General features: G+C 39.3%; 1 protein-coding gene across 2 annotated transcripts in view; it reads left to right on the forward strand.

Moving 5' to 3' along the window:
- The first annotated feature begins 255 nt into the window (after nt 1-255).
- Nucleotides 256-20,909, forward strand: part of PLAA (phospholipase A2 activating protein) — a 37,101-nt gene continuing 16,447 nt past the window's right edge. The window contains exons 1-6 of one of the 2 annotated variants that reach the window (XM_065878869.1): nt 256-494; nt 7,018-7,211; nt 15,795-15,895; nt 15,983-16,103; nt 18,335-18,502; nt 19,192-19,327. In XM_065878869.1, the coding sequence (XP_065734941.1) occupies nt 346-494; nt 7,018-7,211; nt 15,795-15,895; nt 15,983-16,103; nt 18,335-18,502; nt 19,192-19,327 (869 nt within the window). In that variant the 5' untranslated portion in view covers nt 256-345. The remainder of the gene's footprint in view (nt 495-7,017; nt 7,212-15,794; nt 15,896-15,982; nt 16,104-18,334; nt 18,503-19,191; nt 19,328-20,909) is intronic. The other variant, XM_065878870.1, reaches the window with a different exon arrangement.

Below are 20,909 nucleotides of genomic sequence, written 5' to 3' on the forward strand. Positions count from 1 at the left end.
CCCACTCCGAGGGACCGGACGGTGGTATCTCTTTCTCCGCTGGCGGTCCAGCGCGCATGAGGGAATCGAGCCTCAGTTCCTCAACGGCCTCAGCAGTCGGGACGCACACACTCTGCGTCATGGCGGGCTAAGGCCGATGACGAATTCCGGTGTGCATGTCAGGGTTGCTGTGTCACTCGGCTCGCTGGGCGCGCCCCTTCCCGGCCGCCCTTCCGCACCGGCCTTCGGGCTCTTCCGGTCCCGACGCTTCTCACCTTCAAGGCCCTCTGCCGCTGCACGCCCGGCCTCCCAGACGGACTGATCTTGCGCGGTGCCCGGGCACCGGGCGCCGGACCTCCTAGGGCCATGGCGAGTGGCGCCGCCAGGTACCGGCTGAGCTGCTCGCTCCCGGGCCACGAGTTGGACGTGCGGGGCCTGGTATGCTGCCTCTATCCACCGGGGGCTTTTGTGTCCGTGTCCCGAGACCGCACCACCCGCCTCTGGGTCCCAGACAGGTGAGCGCTGCGAGTCCCGCTGTTACCCGGCTGTGCTGCAAGCTTCCTTCTCTGGGAAGAGAGTGACCCTTCCCTGCCCTATCCTGCCCTCTTCCTCTTTTCCCGGCCTTTCCGACGGTCCACGCTCCCTCCCAGTTCTTAGAGCACTGGCAGTCTGGGCACGCAGTGTAAGAAACTAGTGAGGTTTACGTGGAAAGAGGACCGGGTTGGGGGAACAGAGACCTACTTTCTTGTCCTAACTTGACCACTAAACGACTGAGTGACCTTGGACGAACTTCTTATTTTTTGTGGCTTCAGTTTGTGGACGATGATTTCCTGTGTTTCTTTTCGATTTGGAAAACTTTTGACGCCAGGTGCACCCTCCTTAATGAGGCCGTGTGAAAGCATCTGGCATGTGTAATTTAAGGAAGTCTACTTCTTTCCCTGGAATTTGTTCTGTAGTCTTCCCTCAAATTGGAGAATTAAGGTTCTCAAAAATTGCATTGCAAAAAGTTGTCTTGGCCCCTCTCCACGTTGTCCAACTCAGACTTTCTTAGTCTGGGGTATGTGATGGACTTGGGCGGAGGGGATGAAACCCCTCAAATGTCTTCTGGATGTGGCGGAGTGTGTTTTTTTGATGTGGCGGAGTGTGTTTTCTTGGGGAGAGAAAGCCCATTGCCTTCAAAAGATTTTCAGAGAGATTAATCAAAAAAATATTAGGAAACAGAAGGTTAAGCTCCAGTCCAAATCAAGTTCAAGGGTTTAGCCCTGATTTAGTTGTTGTAACAGGAAATTTAAGACCTGGAAGACAGATTTCAGTTCAGATAGGGAAAAATTGAGGTAAGTTACTTCAGGTAGTAACTCTCCCATCAGAGGTTTCACTCATTGAAACCATACGTTTTCCTCCATAAATTCAGATGACAACTGTTTATTGAGTGGCTCCTATTTGTTTGTGATCCGGAAGAAGAAGAAAAGGACAGACAAGTTTCCTGTGTTTATAGATCCTGCCTACAGTCTGGGAGGGAAGATGGATGAAAAAACAACCAAGTAAATAATTACACATTGGCATGTGTACTATGAAGAAAACAAATATAGGTATAACATACAGAATTGAGTGGAGGGTGATGTTAAAGAAAGAAGCCTCTCTGAGGAAGGTGTTTTTGGTATTTGTTTTTTTTTTCTTAAATGATACTGAGTTTGAGCTGGTCTAGGGAGTGAGGAACAAGAAGGGTTGAATTGGAAGAGCACTGTAGACCGTAGGAGGAGCAAACACAGTGGCCCTGGATTGAGAAGGAGGAAATTCCCAATGTGCAGGAGGGAATGAACTGTGAGGTGAGGGCAGGTCTTAGAGGCTGGCGGGAGCCAGATCATGCCCTGGGAAGAAGGCTTAGGAAAGAAGTTAGTGGGTGGAAGCCTTCAGTTTCAAGCAGAGGACAACATTATTTGATTTACCTGTGGAGAAGTTTCTGCTAGCTTCAGGTGGAGAATGAGTCACAAAGGGATAAATGTGGAAGGAGACCTGTTTAGAGGCTTTTGCAGTAGTGCAGCCAAAATACGACAGACTAAACTAGGGATATTGCAGAGGAAACTCCTATATTGAATTAGATAAGGTCTTCTCTAATGCTTAAGATTCTGTGATATTCCAAACTACTTGGTAACACTGATACATAACTTCTGTGTATTTGAGTACAAATTACTGATTAAGCTTGTACATTTAAAATTTTGTTTAGTAGAAGCACATGCGCAGTAAGATATGAACATTGCAGCAAAGAGTAGCTAAAGGATGCTTGTTGTAATAGTTGAATTCTGTTGAACAGCTAAATCCTCAAACTTTTACATTGTAGGACTGTGGTAGGTTGACAGGAGCTTAAATCACTGGATCACAGGAACTTGACAAACTTTGAGCTGCAATGACCCTCTCTTTGAAAACTGGTTCTTTTCACTTAGTTCATGTTGTCTTTTGGTTTTGTTTTTTAGAATTCATGTGGTATTCAATTAACACTGATTGAGAGCCTGCATTGTACCAGGCACAGGGCTCCATAGTGAGGGATTGGTGAGATAAGGTTGTTTTCCTCTCATTTCCAAGTGCTGTGGTAGAGCATCTCATAGTCACTCTTAGGCGTCCTAACAGGTGTCTCAGCCGTATCTTTAGTGTGATAAAAAGTGTCCTCAAGGCTGACATCCTGACAATTTCTATTTATTTCATGGTATATTAATAAAATTAATGAAGTGCAGGAAAATGTTTGGAGCCAAGTAGTAAACATTTTTATTTTCTCATGTACATTGTTGATAGGGCTCTGAATTGGGGTGGATAATGTAGGGGTGGACTGGTAATGATGGGGGATTTAATTTAGTTTCAAGGAGGCAAAATAGTTCTATTCTAGGGTGGACTAAACCAGATATTTCATCTTTCACAAGAGCCCACTGAAAACCCAGAAAGCCTCCGGGTCTTCTGAAGGCACTTCAGAATGGAGATGCCATTTTTTGGTTGTACATTGAACTGAACCAGTCAATATGCCATTGTTGCAGACTGCTTCAAGCCTCTAGAAGCCCACCTCAGAGTAAACTGGATTTCCCAAGTCTGTCACCAACGATTGCTTTGCCTTTTGAAAACTACCTGTATTTGAAAGACGCCAACTTCAGATTCAGCATCGTGTGTTAAATTTTCCCTGACCATGCCAAGGCTGGAGTGACTTCTCCCTCGTGTAAACACTCAGCACCTTGGGTCCTTAGTCAAGTAGTTATACAGAGTTTAAGAAATTAGAGCCATTCCCTTCCTACCCTCCGACCCACTATTCCCTTTTCTTGGAGGCAAAATTTTCATGTCTTTTAATGGCTTATTTTTGAATTTTGCTTTCGTATCTGTATATAAAGTGCTATACTACTATTTCTTTTCATTTAAAATTTCTTTTAGTTTTCTGTTTTAACATTTTCTGTTAGTTCTTATTATGGAATATGAAAATTTAGCTGTCATTTCTACCCTCTACCAACCCCCATCACATATGCATCCTTTCTATGTCCTGATCCTTATAACATAGTTTTTAATGTAGACTAAATCAGTGTTTTGTGACTGTACAGAGTCTATCTACACCTGAGCTGTGGAATAAACTATAATAACTTTTCCTCAACAATTTTATGATCTCCCTACAGCTAATAATTGTCTTATTTTTGGTTTTCATTTGTTTAATTTTCTATGTATTTATCATTAATTCAACTTCATATTGTTTGCTAGTTGTCTAACTCTCCTCTCAAGACCTCTAGACACATTGAATATATAACAGTTTCATTTTCCTGATGATGAAAACTTTCTGACCTGGTCTGTCTGCCTCTGGTGCACAGCTGATCCTGGGATCTCCCTTCACTGTCTTCTCAAGAATCCCTTTTTGGACCTCTTGTCTTAGATTTCTATTATCAATATCCTTTAACTTTCTTGGTTTTCTTCCTTGATACCTTATTGGAGCACATCCTCCAGGAGCTTCCTGAAATACAGTGCAGTGATAATAAATGTATTAAGACCTTGCAATTGGAACATGATTTTAGCCTGCCTAGCTACCTGAAGAATAATTTAAATGTTTGTAGCATTGTAGTTTCCAAATTTTCTTCAGAATTTTGAAGTCATTGCTCCACTGTATTCACTGTGTTACAGTTGAGAAGTCTGAAGCCATTCTTATTCTTGACCTGTTACTTTTTCTCTCTGGGAGGTGATCTATATTCATTCATTTTTCACATTCATTAAGTGTGGTCCCTTTTAATGTCCATAAGTCATATCCATAAGTTCTGGGACATTTTCTTAAATTCTTTGGTTTCGTCTTATTTTCTCTGTCCTCTTTTCTGGAACTTTTTATTCATATATTGAATTTGTTTCTAAATTGCTTTTTATTTCTCTCTATAAATTTCTTTCTCTCTCTACTATACTTCCTCAGAAGTTGCCTTAACTTTTTGTGAAATTATGTTTTTGTTTCATGGTTGCAATATCTTATACCTAAGAATGGCAATGCTGATTTTTTTAAAGTTATCTTCTCCTTAGTGGTCTGTTTCCTCCAAATTGGTTATTTCCCCTCCCTGTTTGTTTTGGTCACTATTTTACCCCAAATGTCTGGTAATTCTTTTTTTTTTTTTTTTTTGTGGTACGCGGGCCTCTCACTGTTGTGGCCTCTCCCGTTGCGGAGCACAGGCTCCGGATGCGCAGGCTCAGCGGCCATGGCTCACGGGCTCACGGGCTCACGGGCTCACGGGCTCAGCTGCTCTGTGGCATGTGGGATCTTCCCGGACCGGGGCACGAACCCGTGTCCCCTGCATCGGCAGGCGGACTCTCAACCACTAGCGCCACCAGGGAAGCCCCTCTGGTAATTCTTATTCTGTGCTTTCCATTAAGGGTGGAGAACTAAAAAACTTGAAAGATCTGTGTATCCGTGGAGCTTCATGGCTATGAGCTTCACTGTAGGGTTATCTGGCTGGACTGTTTAATAGGGCTGATCTCCTGCCTAGAGGATGATTGCCTGGCTTCTAGATTTTGTCTTTGGTGGTCTTGGCCTCTATGGTGAATGTACATGTTTCTCATACCCCAAGGATTAACTGTGCCTTGTGTCTACCCCCAGCCAAAGACTTTCACCTTTTCTAAAGAAAAAACTTCAGACTTTGCTGGGTACAAGAGGGGCAGTTGTCTGGCTGGAGTGTCTTTTTTTTTTTTTTTTTTAACTTGACACTTAAAGCATTTTTTCACTGATTCATGAAGTACTTAATGATTACCATGTACAACATTGTGCTACAAACTTGGGCAGAACCAGCTCTGGATTCTGCCATTAAGAGCTTCACAGATCACTACGGTAGTTACACACAAGCATCCATCTGTACTGAGGAGTGCTAAGGGACACATTTAGGTAGATTTAGTGGTTTATATAATATAGATTTTTAAACATGTCCTATCTTTTACATTTCTTTGGACTTATTGATGAAATAGTTTCTAGGGCTTCCCTGGTGGCACAGTGGTTAAGAATCCGCCTGCCAATGCAGGGGACATGGGTTCGAGCCCTGGTCTGGGAAGATCCCACATGCCACGGAGCAACTAAGCCCGTGTGCCACAACTACTGAGCCTGCACTCTAGAGCCTGCGAGCCGCAACTACTGAAGCCCGCACGCCTAGAGCCCGTGCTCTGCAACAAGAGAAGCCATCGCAATGAGAAGACTGCATACCGCCACGAAGAGTAGCCCCCGCTCTCCGCAACTAGAGAAAGCCCGTGCCCAGCAACAAAGACCCAACTCAACCAAAAAAAAAAAAAAAGTTTCTAAAATGACACTTAAAAAAAAGCAACACCAAAATAAAGTAAACAAGTTAAAACTAGCTACTACCAAATACCTTCCTTTGAAGATTTTTTGATATGATTCTGTGTCTGATTCCAAAGACTTTCAACTAGTCTTCCTAATTCTAGTTTTTTGTTCCCATTTCCTAGAGATACATAGTGCTGCTAATTCTTGAGCCTTCTGCAGATTCGTTGGTAAATTGGGCCTCTTACTTTCCCTCATGCCTGCTTAGAACTCATTTTTTTCAAGTATCCTAAGGCCTTTACTACTTTTCTGTCAGCTTTCAGTATTCAGTTATATTTCTGTTCTTTTTTTTCTTATTCTCTCTGGCCTTGTGGGTTTATGCCTTTCTTAAAATATACATAGATGGATAGATATAAAATATACATTATACATATTGTTGTAGTGGTGTTTGAGAAAGGAGTGAATATAGATGAGCATGTGTGCAGTCTTTATCTGGGAGTCTTCCCTTTTATGTACAGTTGTTTTATCTCCTTCAGCTAGATCACAAACTCCTTGATTTAGCTTGAATCAGGGATATAATTCTTTTATCCCCCTCTACAGCTAACTTACTGCCTTCCACATATAGTGTATCATAATCTGTTGTTTGACCTGTTATGTAAGGGAGTGGTGCTAAGTGAAGGATGTGTATAACAAATTGGTAATCATTCTAATTCCCAGGCAGTTATTAATACGCTGTGTTCCTAGAGCAGTCATTTGTATGTCCCTGTATTAGTTCCTTTAGTTTGTATATTGAAAGTGATTGATAGTCTAGCTATTTAGATACACATGCTATACTAATGAGTACTGAGTTAATGTTTCAGAGTGTGCAAATGTCCTCAATGTGTTTACGGCTTATTGATAGTAGATTCCATTATCCTAATTGCATGAATGTTTCACTTCACCAGGGATTTCTTAAGGTAACAATCACTGATAAGTAGAAATGCAGGTGGAGGAAAAAAAAAAAACACTTATGATATTTGTCTCCTTTCCTTCCTTGTTCTTTCTGTTAATTAACATACTCTTAACAGTGAAACACTAATTAAGCTTCTCCTAATCTGATTAAGCCTCTGTAGTAGCTAAGACAAATTAGGTATTTAATATTTAATTTAAAACAATAGATTCTTAAAGTGGTATATAAAGTTCAACCTAGATACTAAAAGAAAATGAGTAGTTTGACAACGTCTATCCTATGCTAAGTCAGAGGACAAATGTATATCTTATTAATTATCATGTCTTTCCAGTCCTAACAGGGGCTTTACAGAAATGCACTGTATGAGCGGCCACTCCAATTTTGTCTCTTGTGTATGCATCATACCTTCAAGTGACATGTACCCTCATGGACTAATCGCCACTGGAGGAAATGACCACAATATTTGCATTTTCTCACTGGAGAGTCCAGCACCACTTTATGTACTAAAAGGTCACAAAAATACTGGTGAGTATAATGCTTTGGTATTTTTCTGTTTGAATAAGTTTTATCCTTTTGAAGATAAAATTCTTATATCTGCTTTCCCTAGTTTTTTTTTTTTTTTTTTTTTTGCGGTACGCAGGCCTCTCACTGTTGTGGCCTCTCCTGTTGCAGAACACAGGCTCCAGACACGCAGGCTCAGCAGCCATGGCTCACGGGCCTAGCCGCTCCACGGCATGTGGGATCCTCCCAGACCGGGGCACGAACCCGTGTCCCCTGCATCGGCAGGCGGACTCTCAACCACTGAGCCACCAGGGAAGCCCCCTAGTTTTTATTATTATTATTTTTTACCTATAGCTATGGCTTAATAGTGAAAACCTTTTGGATCATCATTGTTCTGCAAATTCTCTGTTACAGACTTAATTGTCATCAGTAATGGTTGACATGATTACATTTGTAAAAAGAAAAAGATTATGACTTTATATACTTTGTAATTTTGGTTTTTCAGCTATCTTGTGCAAGAAATTCATTTACTCAGGAAAACTGAGAGCACTTCTTTATCTTTGGGCTGTTATGTCTGTATTTATGCAGCAAATTAAAGCCCCAGAAGGAATGTATTTAGGGTTCTGGTATCATTATTTGAGAGTATTTAATACTTTTGAACAGCATTTTCTGTGATTTGTATTTCTGATTCTTTTATATTCCTGGATTTGTGTTTGCTTAACAGCTCTTTGTTATAAAATGATATGCTTAATCAATGCAATATGTGTATTACTGTTTTTTTATGTATCTGGAATAGTTTGGGACATCTGTAAGCAAATAGTATGGCCCATAAGCACTCTAAACTTAATTTCTTTAAGGAGTTTGTAAAATGTTTTGTGTGTAGGTATGGGAAATCTTCAATACAGGGTGATACAGATTTTTTTAAACTTTTTGAAGGAAATCTTCAAATGTATACAAAAGTAGAGACATAGTATTTTATAATAAGTTATATATAAACAAACATAAAAGAGAATAGTGTAATGATCTTTTCTACTCATGTATTTACATAGCTTCAAGGATTATCAACACAAGGCCTATCTTGCTTCATCTTCTGCTTCTTCCAAAATATTATTTTAAAGGAAATTTCCAATATACTCTCTCATTTGTAAATACTTCAATATATAGCACTACAGTAGGGTTTGGCAAACTTTCTGTAAAGGGCCAGGTAGTAAATATTTTAGGCTATGCAGGCCATACAGTCACTTTCACAACTGCTCAGCTCTGCCATTGTGTGCAAAAGCAGCCACTGACAATAAATGAGTGAACATGTCTGTGTTTCAATAAACCTTTATTTATGGACACTGAAATTTGAATGTCAAAATTTTCACATGTCAGGAAGTACCTTTTTTTTTTCTCTCAACCACTTGAAAATATAAAAACCATTCTTAGTTTGTGCACTGTACAAAAACAGATGGCCTACAGGCCACAGTTTGCTGACCCCTCAAAAAGATAAGGATTCTCTTTTTTTTTAACTAATTAATTTTTGGCTGCGTTGGGTCTTCATTGCTGTGTGCGGGCTGTTTCTAGTTGCGGCAAGCGGGAGCTACTCTTTGTTGGGGTGCGCGGGCTTCTCATTGTGGTGGCTTCTCTTGTTGCAGACAACAGGCTCTAGGCGCATGGGCTTCAGTAGTTGTGGCACGTGGGCTCAGTAGTTGTGGCTCGCGGGCTCTAGAACGCAGGCTCCGTAGTTGTTGCACACAGGCTTAGTTGCTCCACGGCACGTGGGATCTTCACAGACCAGGGCTCGAACCCATGTTCCCTCCACTGGCAGGCGGCTTCTTAATCACTGCGCCACCAGGGAAATCCCTCTCTCTTTTTTAAAAACAATATCATTATCACACCTAAAACAAAACAAAACCTAATTTCTCGTTACCAAATATCCAGTGAATGTTCAAATTTACCCAGTTGTCTCAAATGTTTCTTTTTACAGTTTGTTTGAATTGTAACCCAAAGGTCCACTTGTCTTTTGATCTACTGGTTTCTTTCTTTTTTTAAATCCCCTCTCTATTTGAAACCAGCTTATTTTACCTGTAGAATTTCCTGTAATCTGAATTCCGCTGGTTAAAGCCTCATTTCTCTAGCCTCATGTTCCTCAGTCCCGTAGCCTTGTAAGCTATTAGATCTAGAAGCTTGATCAGATTCAGATTCAAGTTTTGAGCAAGAATTTTATACTTTCTGTTGTAGCACAACAGGAGGCATGTAATATTTCTTTTCATGATGTTAAGATTCATCCATTCTTTTTTTTTTTTTTTTTTTTTTTTTTTTTGCGGTACGCGGGCCCCTCACTGTTGTGGCCTCTCCCGTTGCGGAGCACAGGCACCGGACACGCAGGCTCAGTGGCCATGGCTCACGGGCCCAGCCGCTCAGGGGCATGTGGGATCTTCCCGGACTGGGGCACGAACCCATGTCCCCTGCATTGGCTGGCAGACTCTCAACCACTGCACCACCAGGGAAGCCCAGATTCATCCATTCTTTATAAAATTCCCATCAGCCTTTGAAAATAAGTCTTTAACATCTACTGGTGATCATTGCATAGATCCAGTATTTCATTAAAATTTGCAAATTATACTCTAATTCTACCATTGTTTTTGGATTTAATAGCTAGCATTTTTCTGTAAAGAACTTTCCACATCAACTCTTTGGTTACCGTGTGAGACACACAGAGAAGACAGGATAAGCACTTTTCTTGCCCCTTCTCTCACCTCTTTTACTGGGTTTCAAAATGAGTTGATTCCCTAACATCTTTTTTTTTTTCCTTTTTTGATTCTCAAATTGTCCCATATTTGATTGGAAACCTCTTTTAAAAATTGTTTCCTGTGGCCTCTTGATAAGACCTTCAGAAGTCTTCCTTGCTTTTGGTAGTACAAAGTGTTCTAGACCTGAAGTCAGCCATTTTGCCAAGAAGCCTTATGTTTTTCTTTTAGTGGGAGATAGTATTTAGAAACCTCAATTTGAGTTGTAGTGGTGCTCACCAGGGTTTTTTTTTTAACTTAATTTTGTTTTGTAATTATATAAAACATACATAGTTGCAAAGAAAAAACTATTCAACATGGTGCATTCAGAGAAATCTGGATTCTGTCTGTATTGCCTTCTCCCACCATCCTTATAAGTAACTAATTGTTTATTAACTTTGTTCTTTCTCAAAAAAAAATTAGCAAATATGTATGTATATTTATGTTGCCTCTTTCTTAGATAGAAGGTATCTTACTGCAGTTTTCTGCCCTGGCTACTTTTGCTTGATAATACTGTTCTACGGATTACTTCATTGCAGTATATAGAAATCGTCATTCATTTTTACTATGGCATTGTATTTCATTGTGTAGCTGTACTATAGCTATTTTAACCTATTTAGCCAGTCCCCAATTGATGGATATCTAAGTTTCCAGATTTTTGCTAGTGCAAGTGTCTTTGTGCATATGTCATTTTGTTCTTTTGTGAGTGTAACTTAGGTATGATATCTAGTTCTGGATCAAGGGGTAAATGCATATTTAACTTTGTTATTGCCAAATCCCCACATTAGGTGTTAAAACTTTTTTTGCATTTCCAGCAGCAGTAGTATACGTCCGTATTTCCCTTATCAACAAAGTATGTTGTCAGACTTTCAGATTGTTGCCAAAATAAGTGAAAAATGATATTTTAGTATGGGCCAATTTTCATCTCTCATTATGGAGGGATCATTTTTTCATATACAGAAGGGCTGTTGGCATTTTTTTCCTGAGAACTATATTCTTGTCCATATAATGTGGGGTTTGGCCATTTTAAAAGTCCTTTATAAGTTAGAGTTTTTAATCCTTTGATACAAGTTACAAATATTTTTTCATTTCATTATCTTTTTTTAACTTTATATATGTTCTTGTTTTTTTTTTGTAATGCAAAAGTTTATGTAATCATATTTATCTTGATTTTTTTTTTTTTTTTTTTTTTTTTTTTTTTTGTGGTACGCGGGCCTCTCACCATTGTGGCCTCTCCCGTGGCGGAGCACAGGCTCCGGACACGCAGGCTCAGCGGCCATGGCTCACGGGCCCAGCCGCTCCACGGCATGTGGGATCTTCCCAGACCGGGGCACGAACCCGTGTCCCCCGCATCGGCAGGCGGACTCTCAACCACTGCGCCACCAGGGAAGCCCTATCTTGATTTTTTTTAAGGTGTTTCTCATAGAAACCTGTGCAGTAAAAATACTGCTTCACATTTTAGAGTATTTTTTCTGCCTGGTTTGTTTCTACTTTATCATAAGGTCATCTTTTGTTATTTTGTTAAGTTACTTGATGGTTTGAGGCCAAATGTCATTTCTTCCTTCCTTCCTCCCTCCCTCCCTCCCTTCCTCCCTTCTTTCCTTTCTTTCTTTCTTTTTTAAATTTAAAACATACCACGTTAGTGAGTAGGAGATAAAGAAATTAATGATTGACATCCTTATGTCATGTCATTTTTCTGTTAGCTTTCTAGCCCAAATTTTATTTTCTAAATGGTAGAGTGGTACTGTTTTTTAGTCAGTATATATGTATAACACTTTCCAGTTACATTACAAGTTGCGGTTTTAGGTAATGGAGGAGGAAAGTGCCATCCCACACTTTGGGGCAAGTGCCAGGGCCCAAAAAGAGAGCTACCACAGTTTGCCTCTGGTCACTAGTTATTCAGCTTGCTGTCTCTTCTGCAGGCAAAATATACCCACTTCTCTCTCAATGTCAGACAAGCCAAAAGTCCCATCCAGTTGCAGCATCAAGTTCAAAATTAAGAATTTCTGGATGATACATAGTATTCTAAATATCAGGGAAATGATGCTCAGGTGTTTCTACATCAGGTCCAGACATAGTTCCTCTTAAATTTGGAGATCTGTGGACCAAAAAACACAAGTTATCTGTCACCCATTCACTCAGTACACAACTGTGGAATATTGAGGGTAGTCAGAGGAAGCACTCCCACTCAGAAAAGGGTGCAATGCAAGACAGCAGTTTCTAATCTGTAGTCATCTGAAATTCGGATGGGTGGCTGTTTCAAGGACCCCCTACTCTGAGAGTGATAGGTTTTTGTGATCAGTTCCCTCTGGTCTCCAAAAGGGGTTTCCCAATCCATTGTTCTTCATGGCTCTCCTTTAACCCTCTGGGATTCTTTTCTGTTATTCTCCTTGGTCACATTGACCCTCCTTGGGGACTACCAACTTTTTCAACTTGCTTTCTGCTTGTGGGAGCTAGGTGCACAAGGGTCCTGTTAAGTCTTGAACAGTCACGGACATTTTTAGTTATTGGCAGCATAACTCTCTGAAAAACTTATGTTTTTTACCTGTCTGATTTCCAGTCAGATCTCTTTGTCAGCAGTCATACCTCAGCTGTAGTCTAGATTTGCTGTATTACTCCCCATCTCTCCTTCTTTCTTTCCCTGTGTGCCTCTTCAGATTTAGCTACTGAAACCTTGTGCCTTTCAGACGTTAGTTGGAAAGCTGAACCTTTAGGTTCTTTTCCCTGAGCTGTTTTCCCAGGTGAAAGCATTTATTTTCAGGGCAACAACCTTAATTTTCTTTGCTTTGAAAATGCTTTAAATCCATTTGGAAGTTTTGGCACTGTGCAGGATGGATGGCCATGTTTTTGATTTTTTCCTGTTGCATGGCTGGGTTTCAGTTGTCCTTTGCTGCTGAAAGGACTTCTCAGGTTTACATTTTTCATTTGGGCTTGAGAAGCAATTGGCTCTTCCACCTCTGCAAATCCCTAAGTTTGGACTCTTCGTTTCTGGCTGGGAACCAGCCAGTTCTTGATCTCATTCCATTCTTTTAGTACCTAGCCAAATGTGACCAATAGTAAGCAACACCCATTACTGAAGTCCTGTTTTCCAACCTCTTTCTTTAGACTACAAGTTTGTCATGTCCTGAGTTATTGCCGGTAACAGCTTTATCAAATGTTCCTTACTACATGATAAGGAGCACCAGCCTTCTATTCTGTGGTAATAGTCTCCTCATTACCTGCCTGTTAAGCCACTACCATATATTTCAGCTTTTTGCTTCAGCAGTGCCTCACTTTTGCTACTAATTCTGAATCGGTCCGGTAGGCTAGGTGACGTTGTGGTAACAGACAACTCCAGAATCACAGTGGCTTAATGCAATAAGTTTGCTTTGCTTCTTATAGATCCAGTGCAGCAGGGGGCTCTACTCCTTGTGGGATCCGGATGACAGAAGCTTCACTGCAGCATGTGCTTTCACAGAGATTGGAGTAGTGGGGAGGGAGCATGGCTTCATTGTGCACCTATCCTTAAAGCTTCCACCTGAAAGTAACATTATTTCTGCTCATTTTTAAATGCCAGAACAAGTCATGTAGCATACCTAAAGCCAAAGGAACTGGGGAGTTCAGTCTTACCATTTGCTTAGAGGGTGAAGAGCAGAAAATATTTGATGAATATAACTAATGGCTACCCCACACGTTAAAATATTTATATGTTCCATGTATTTCCTGGAAACTTCCTCTTGTAACCTTCTAGCCTTTTGTTGGATTGGTACTACCTGGGCTAATGTCATCCTGGATTTCCCTATTTCCTAGATCCCGTGTTTTGTCATTCTTAACTTACTCTTTCATTTTAGTGTAATACAGCTGTTGCAGCTTCCTAAGAAAGCTGTGACATGGGGGTTAAATATATTGTATTTGCATATTGGAAAATAGCTTTATTCTAGTCTTATTGAATATTTGATTTTTTGGCTGGACGTAGAATCCTGTGTTAAAACCATTTAACCTCAGAATTTTGAAGGCATTGCTCCATTGCTTTTAATGTATAACGTTATTTAGAAGTTTGTCCCATAGAAAAGATGGGGAATCAAAATAGCATCACTTTTCTGGTCCCCTCCCAAACTTTTGGAGTCTTCTCTATTTCTAATGTTATAAAATTTCACAATGCATGTCTATCTCTGTTTCTCAAAGTGCCTTTCATTGGGCACTTTTGTGGGTTCATTCAATCTAGATATCATGACCTTCATTTTTAGGAATCTTTCTTGTACTATTTCTGTGTTCTTTGCCTCATCTTTCTCCTCCCCCTCCGCAATTATCTCTTTCTGGAATCCCTGTTAGATGTTGGACATTTTGAAATTACTTTCTAACTTTCTTAATTATCCTTTCCTATTTTTCATGTATTTGCCTTTTGGGTCTAATTCTCAGGAGACTTTTCTCCCCCTAGTTTTTTTTATTATTTTTTCAGTTTGGTTCTTCTATTTTTAGCATTTAGTTTTCTTGTTCTCTCATTAGTTCTTTTTTTATATAATATCTGTTTGCAAATAATACTGTATTGAAGATTTTTCTTCTGCTTCCTGAAATTGAATTTGTTTCTTATGGGTCCCCCAAACCCCTTCCCCCTTATTTTTCTGTTTCTTTGTTTTGGTTTTTCTCTTTCGTGTAGGTGGAGCTTGATGATTGGTGGGCTTCGTTAGAAGGTGATCTGATGGTCTGACTTTTTAGATGGAAACCCTCTCGAATGTCTGCATCTGGAGTTCTTTAACATTATTCAGTCCTCTAGAAAAGAGTCCTCCTGCCTCTTACTTAGGTGGAGTGGGATGTATGCCTGGCTGCGGATATTGTGGGAGCAGGGGGACTGTAGGTACCACATTTCAGGATGGAGACTTTCTACTTATTCCCCTTGTGTTTCTTAGGGTTCCTTATTCCAGCCCTTTATTATGCCTGGTGACCAGAGTCTAGAAACTCTGCTTCAGTTCCTCCAGAGAATAAACCTCCAGTCTCCTTCCTGCAGTGGATAAGGATGTACTTTCCTGACACTGTAGGCTGAGAGGAGAGGTCTAGTGTTTCACTCTGTTGTGTGCAGCCTTTGAATCACTGTTCTCATTTTTCAGGTCCTCTGCTTAGCCCCATCCTCTATGGAACCTAGTGGCTGGATACTTAGTCTCAGTTTTGTGGGGCCAGTTACTCTGCTTCTAATCGCTTTCTGTGTAACCTCCTCCATTTTGCTAAGTCAGTTATGTTGTTTTCTGTTTTCTTTGTCCTTGTAGATTAATACCATTTATAGCATTACTGTGGATAATCTGCCATTTTTAATCAGAACTGTCTTTTTTGTTTCCATGTTTTTAGATAATTTTTCATACTTATAATTTTTAGCTTGTACAGTGTTACATCAAGATCATAAGGCATTTAATTAACCATTTCACTACTGTTGAGTAATGAAATGAGTCAGCTTGGCTCTAGTTTTTTCTGTCATGTTAACTAAAGTGACCCTAAATAACTATGTAAATAGCGTTTGAAAATCATTTGCATTATTTTCCTGTGTAGTTTCTTAGAACTGGAAGGGACTGCGCAGCCCACTTAATCCTGCTCCCTCATTTTACAGTCTAGGAATCTGATGTTAAGTAATATCCCTGAGGTCAGACAGCTCCTAAGTGGTATAGCTAGGACTTGGACCCACTCAGTCTGGCACCAGAGTCTGTGCTCTTGACCGCTACACTCTTCTGCATTTCCATTGAGTTGAGCCTTAATTAGCTAATACTGTCACTTCATAAAGTGTTTTTAAAATTGTAGTGTTTTAATAACTAGCAAGGTTGAGCATTTTTCTCTATGAAAATGTGTTAATTAATGCCTTTTTCCCCTTTAGTTTGTAGTCTTTCATCTGGAAAATTTGGGACATTACTTAGTGGCTCATGGGACACTACTGCTAAAGTCTGGCTGAATGACAAATGCATGATGACCTTACAGGTACAGTAGTTCTATGTGAATATTCGAGAAAATAATTAAAGATGATGATTCTGTGGCAATTTAACTTAATACCCATTTTTCTCACAGGGTCATACAGCTGCAGTATGGGCAGTAAAGATATTACCTGAGCAGGGCTTAATGTTAACTGGATCAGCAGACAAGACTATTAAACTTTGGAAGGCTGGAAGATGCGAGAGGACTTTTTCTGGTAAGATCAGAGTAGACAGCTTTTGTAATCTTTTTGCTTCCTATTTGCACAGGTGATTTTTTTCAAAAATTTAGAAGTTTTAAAGTGGTATTTGAAAAACATCAGCGTATTTGAGCCGTTTAACTTGGGTGAATGTAAATTTTCTGACAGTTAATATATAATATCTTTTTTTTTGAATTATTTATTTATTTTTGGCTGTGTTGGGTCTTCGTTGCAGTGCACAGGCTTCTATTTGAGGTGGCTTCTCTTGTCGCGGAGCACAGGCTCTAGGTGCGCGGGCTTCAGTAGTTGTGGCTCACGGGCTCTAGAGCGCAGGCTCAGTAGTTGTTCCGCGGCATGTGGAATCTTCCCGGACCAGGGCTCGAACCCGTGTCCCCTGCATTGGCAGGCGGATTCTTAACCACTGCGCCACCAGGGAAGCCCGGTAATATCTTTTTAAAATATGTACTGAGACCTCTCATAAAACAACCAGATATGGACTAATAAATAGCTACAATATGGGTATGTGCTTCTGTGTATTTTATATATGTAATTTTTGGTACTCAGTTATGTTTTGGTTGTCATTTGAACAAGTTCAGCCTGAAACTTCCAAGCATAAGTCTTACTGAGGGTGGGTCAGTAGTGTTATCTTCATATATGAGGAAAACATCAGTCGTGCTTTTATTAATATTGAAGTACATTGTTTAATAATAACAACTTTCAGGCTTTGTTTATGTTGTAGTTTCAGGTGGGTAGTCTTTTAAAACCTCAGCTATTAAATAACTCCTAAAACGAGGCATCTGCTGTCTAATATTAGAACTGATAATTTATTTGTGGGGCACTTAACATTTTTGGTATGATTTTGTTTGTTTGTTTTTCCTTGCTTTTATTTATTCCTTAAAAGTTGATCAGCATCCTGGATAATACTTCAAGAAGTCCCTTTGTGCAGATAAAACTATCTGTAGGTAGAAAGTAGACAATGAGTTGTAACTAAACATCCCTTTGTTTTTGCTTCCATACATACAACATATGTGTTAAGTTTTTATTACTCTGTTATAGATAATCTGAATCAGCATAGGAAATACTGAGCATGGGAAAGGTTTTGACTTCTGGTCTCCTTTATTAGATCACAAACTTCTGAGAATGTTTTGTCTTTTAAAAAAAATTGTAGTGGCATCTACAATGCCTCAATTAATATTGAAAAAAATGGAATCTTATCAAGTTTTTAAAAACATTTAATATCCTTTGATGAGAGGAATAAATACACACACATGTATATATATATATATATACAATCAACATAACACAAGAAGTTTTCATTCCATAAATTCTTGCCCTTTTAAAAAATCAATAGTCATTAATTTTTATTTTATTTTAATGCCTGCATTTATATAAATTATGAAATATTTCCCTTGGTAAAGCAACAATGTTTGGCTTTATATTTATGTTTTGGTTGAATCGAAAGAGGCAGGAACAGGAGGCAGGAAACTTGAATTCTTGCTTTAGCTCTGCCACTGATTGTGTGGTTTTAGATAAATTAATCTCTCTCAACCTATTTCACATTTTAATAAAGTTTACTTTTCTATGATATTTTATTTCAAACTCTTAAATAATTGAAATCTTTTTTGTAATCTTAGTTTTTCTTTTCTTGGTGCTTTATAAATATTAATCTCAGTATTATGTGGTGAGAAATTTAGGGGATATTTACTCTTTGTTATATATCTGTTTATATTTTAATATTGTATATGTTATAAATTACTCTTGTTATTGGGGAGGAAAAGTTGAAATGAATTATCAAGTAAAAACTGGAGGACTTCGCTGGTGGTCCGGTGGTTAAGACTCCGAGCTTCCACTTCAGGGGGCACGTGTTTGATCCCTGGTCGGGAACTAAGATCCCGCATGCCGTGAAGCCAATCAATCAGTCGATAAATAAAGGATTTCCTTTAAAACAATTGTGGGGATCAGAAACTTATTTCTGGAGGAGTTTAAGAAATTTTTAAGAAATAATTTAGAGAAGATATGGTAAATATAGAACTTCCCAAGACTGATGATAAAAAATACTGCCAAGCCTACAATACAAATTTTGGCTATCAGGTTTTTCTACTGGTAAAAAAAAAAGTATTTCTCTAACTTGAAAATCAGTTTTTAATATTCACTGGTATGTGTTTTATAATGTTAATAAAATACATAGAGCCATCAACCAAATGATCCATTTTTATTGATTTATTGTGTTCTTTTTTTTTTTAATACAGGGCATGAAGACTGTGTAAGAGGCTTGGCAATTTTGAGTGAAACAGAATTTCTCTCCTGTGCAAATGATGCTAGTATTAGAAGGTGGCAAATCACTGGCGAGTGTCTTGAAGTATTTTATGGTCATACAAATTATATTTATAGCATATCTGTCTTTCCAAATTGTAAAGGTAAGACTGTCTTATACTACATATTTTAAATTTTGTATTGAGCATTGTTCTATTCCATCTTGAGGTGGGGGGCGGAGGGCTAATGATTTAAATCAATTTACTAACTGTAACTTGAGTAATTTAGTAACTTTATTTCATAAGTATCTTTTTCCTAAAGGAGGAAACTGTATGATCATCTTTATATTAATTCAGACTTGATGGTGTGTTGTAAAAAGTTCTTGGGCGGGTTCCCTGGTGGCGCAGTGGTTGAGAGTCCGCCTGCCGATGCAGGGGACACGGGTTCATGCCCTGGTCCGGGAAGATCCCACATGCCACAGAGCGGCTTGGCCCGTGAGCCATGGCCGCTGAGCCTGCGCGTCCGGAGCCTGTGCTCCGCAACGGGAGAGGCCACAGCAGTGAGAGGCCCACGTACCGCAAAAAAAAAAAAAAAAAAAAAGTTCTTGGGCATCTGAGGAAAGACTTCTTATAATTTATTGGTATAAAGTATAGTGTGTAAGATGTTAAATATATAAAAATGTGATTCTTTGAAGTTGTATATTGTATAAGTGACAAATACATAAAATTTAAAGCTATGATTTATAAATACTTTGGGGTTTAAAAATCAGTATGCCTATTTAGAAAGGTGGTATATATAAATGTACTTAATTTTATATATTCAAACTAATTTTTCCTGTATTCATTAATTTTAGATTTTGTGACAACAGCAGAAGACAGATCTCTGAGAATCTGGAAACATGGGGAATGTGCTCAAACAATCCGACTTCCAGCTCAGTCTATATGGTGCTGCTGTGTGCTAGACAATGGTGACATTGTGGTTGGTGCGAGGTACTCATGTTCTAGTCAATCAATCAGTAATATGTGTCTAGGACTTAGGTAGGTGTTAGAGTGCACAGAGATAAGCCATAGGAATTTCAGGTGAATTGGGGAGACCACAGGCACATTTGTGTTACTAAACAAAACAGTAGTAGGTATAACAGCTTTTGCACTAATGATACATGATATATTACAATAGTATTGCACTGTAAGTTCTGCAGTTGAAACATGAAATTAGAGAAGTTAGAGATTGGTGTGGGCAAACTTTCTGGAGAAGAAGAAATTTGAATTGGGTTTTGAAAGATAATGAAGGAAAATGGTGGAGGAACAATGCTGGGGAACAGTGGATGACAGGGGAAGATGATAGCGTGGGGCTTTATTATGGAGAACCTGGAATGTCCAGCATTTGTTAGATTCAGTGCTTGGGGTTAAAGGGTTGTAGCTCTTGAGCAAGAAGTGCTGTGATTAAAGCAGAACTTATGAATTATTAAATACGTAGGTTAGATTTAACTAGTGGTGACAATGGGCAGGAAACCAAGTTGGTAAGCAATTGCAGTAGTAGGTGTAAAGTTATGAAATATTCACCCTGCAGTGCTAATGGATAAAAGACCGGAAAATGAGATAATGCAGAGGGAAAATGATCAGAAGGGGGCGTGTCAGAAAAGGATAGAGTTTCAAACTTTGGATGATTAGAAGTCCACATTAATAAAAATGGACAAGAGTGGGAATTGGTTTGGTGAAGAAGGTGATAACTTCCTGGGATCCAAGTGGTGATAAGCCACACTCATGCAGATTGGTCATGGGCATTTGGACTGGGTCCTAGTGTAGCAACTGAGACTGAAGATCAAGATTGGCACAGAACTTCCAGAGTCAAGCAATAGGGCATCTTTCTCTGAGGGAAGCAACATAGAAGGGGAGGAGCAGAACTAAAGACTGAACTTGTGATACACTGTGGGTAGAAAAAGAGAAGCCAGTAGCCTAAACAAAAAGCAATCCAGATGTTGAAATTCAGAGACGGAAAAGAGATTTTGGAGGGAGATTGTGATCAGTGTCAATAAGTACATGAGGGGTTAAGGAATGGAAAGTTAGGAAAGCTTTTGGATTTGCTTTGAAAGATGTTAGCAGTGACTTTTTTGACATCACATTTTCATAGAAAATGATAGAAAAAGGTAAATGAGAGGAGACAGATAAAGAGATTTTTGAAGAAATGGATGAGGGAAAGGATTGTAGACTACTGTGGCACTGAAGGCAAGAGGAAAAAGGGCGACAGCCATAAGGGATACAGTGTCGAATAAAGCAGATGTATTTTACTCCTTGGCTGGGCCAGAGGTTGATTTGTTGGTTTAGTTATTTTCACCCTAAAGTCATTTAAAGTTGAAGAAAAATAAACAAAGGGGTAACACTGCTGTTAGTAGAAGGTTAAGTAAGAAAGTTTTTCTGCAGAGTTGAGTAGGATTAGTACGGTTGAAAGTGGCTAACTTGTCTCCCCTACCCCAAAATTTCACAAAGAGAAATTATGGAAATGAAGTCATTTTTCTGAAAATAGAGGCTGTGACTGTCATCTAGTCCAGAGGTGAAGCTGTTTTTTTCTTGA

This window comes from Phocoena phocoena, chromosome 6 (assembly GCF_963924675.1).
Source record: "Phocoena phocoena chromosome 6, mPhoPho1.1, whole genome shotgun sequence".
Classification (NCBI taxonomy): domain Eukaryota; kingdom Metazoa; phylum Chordata; class Mammalia; order Artiodactyla; family Phocoenidae; genus Phocoena; species Phocoena phocoena.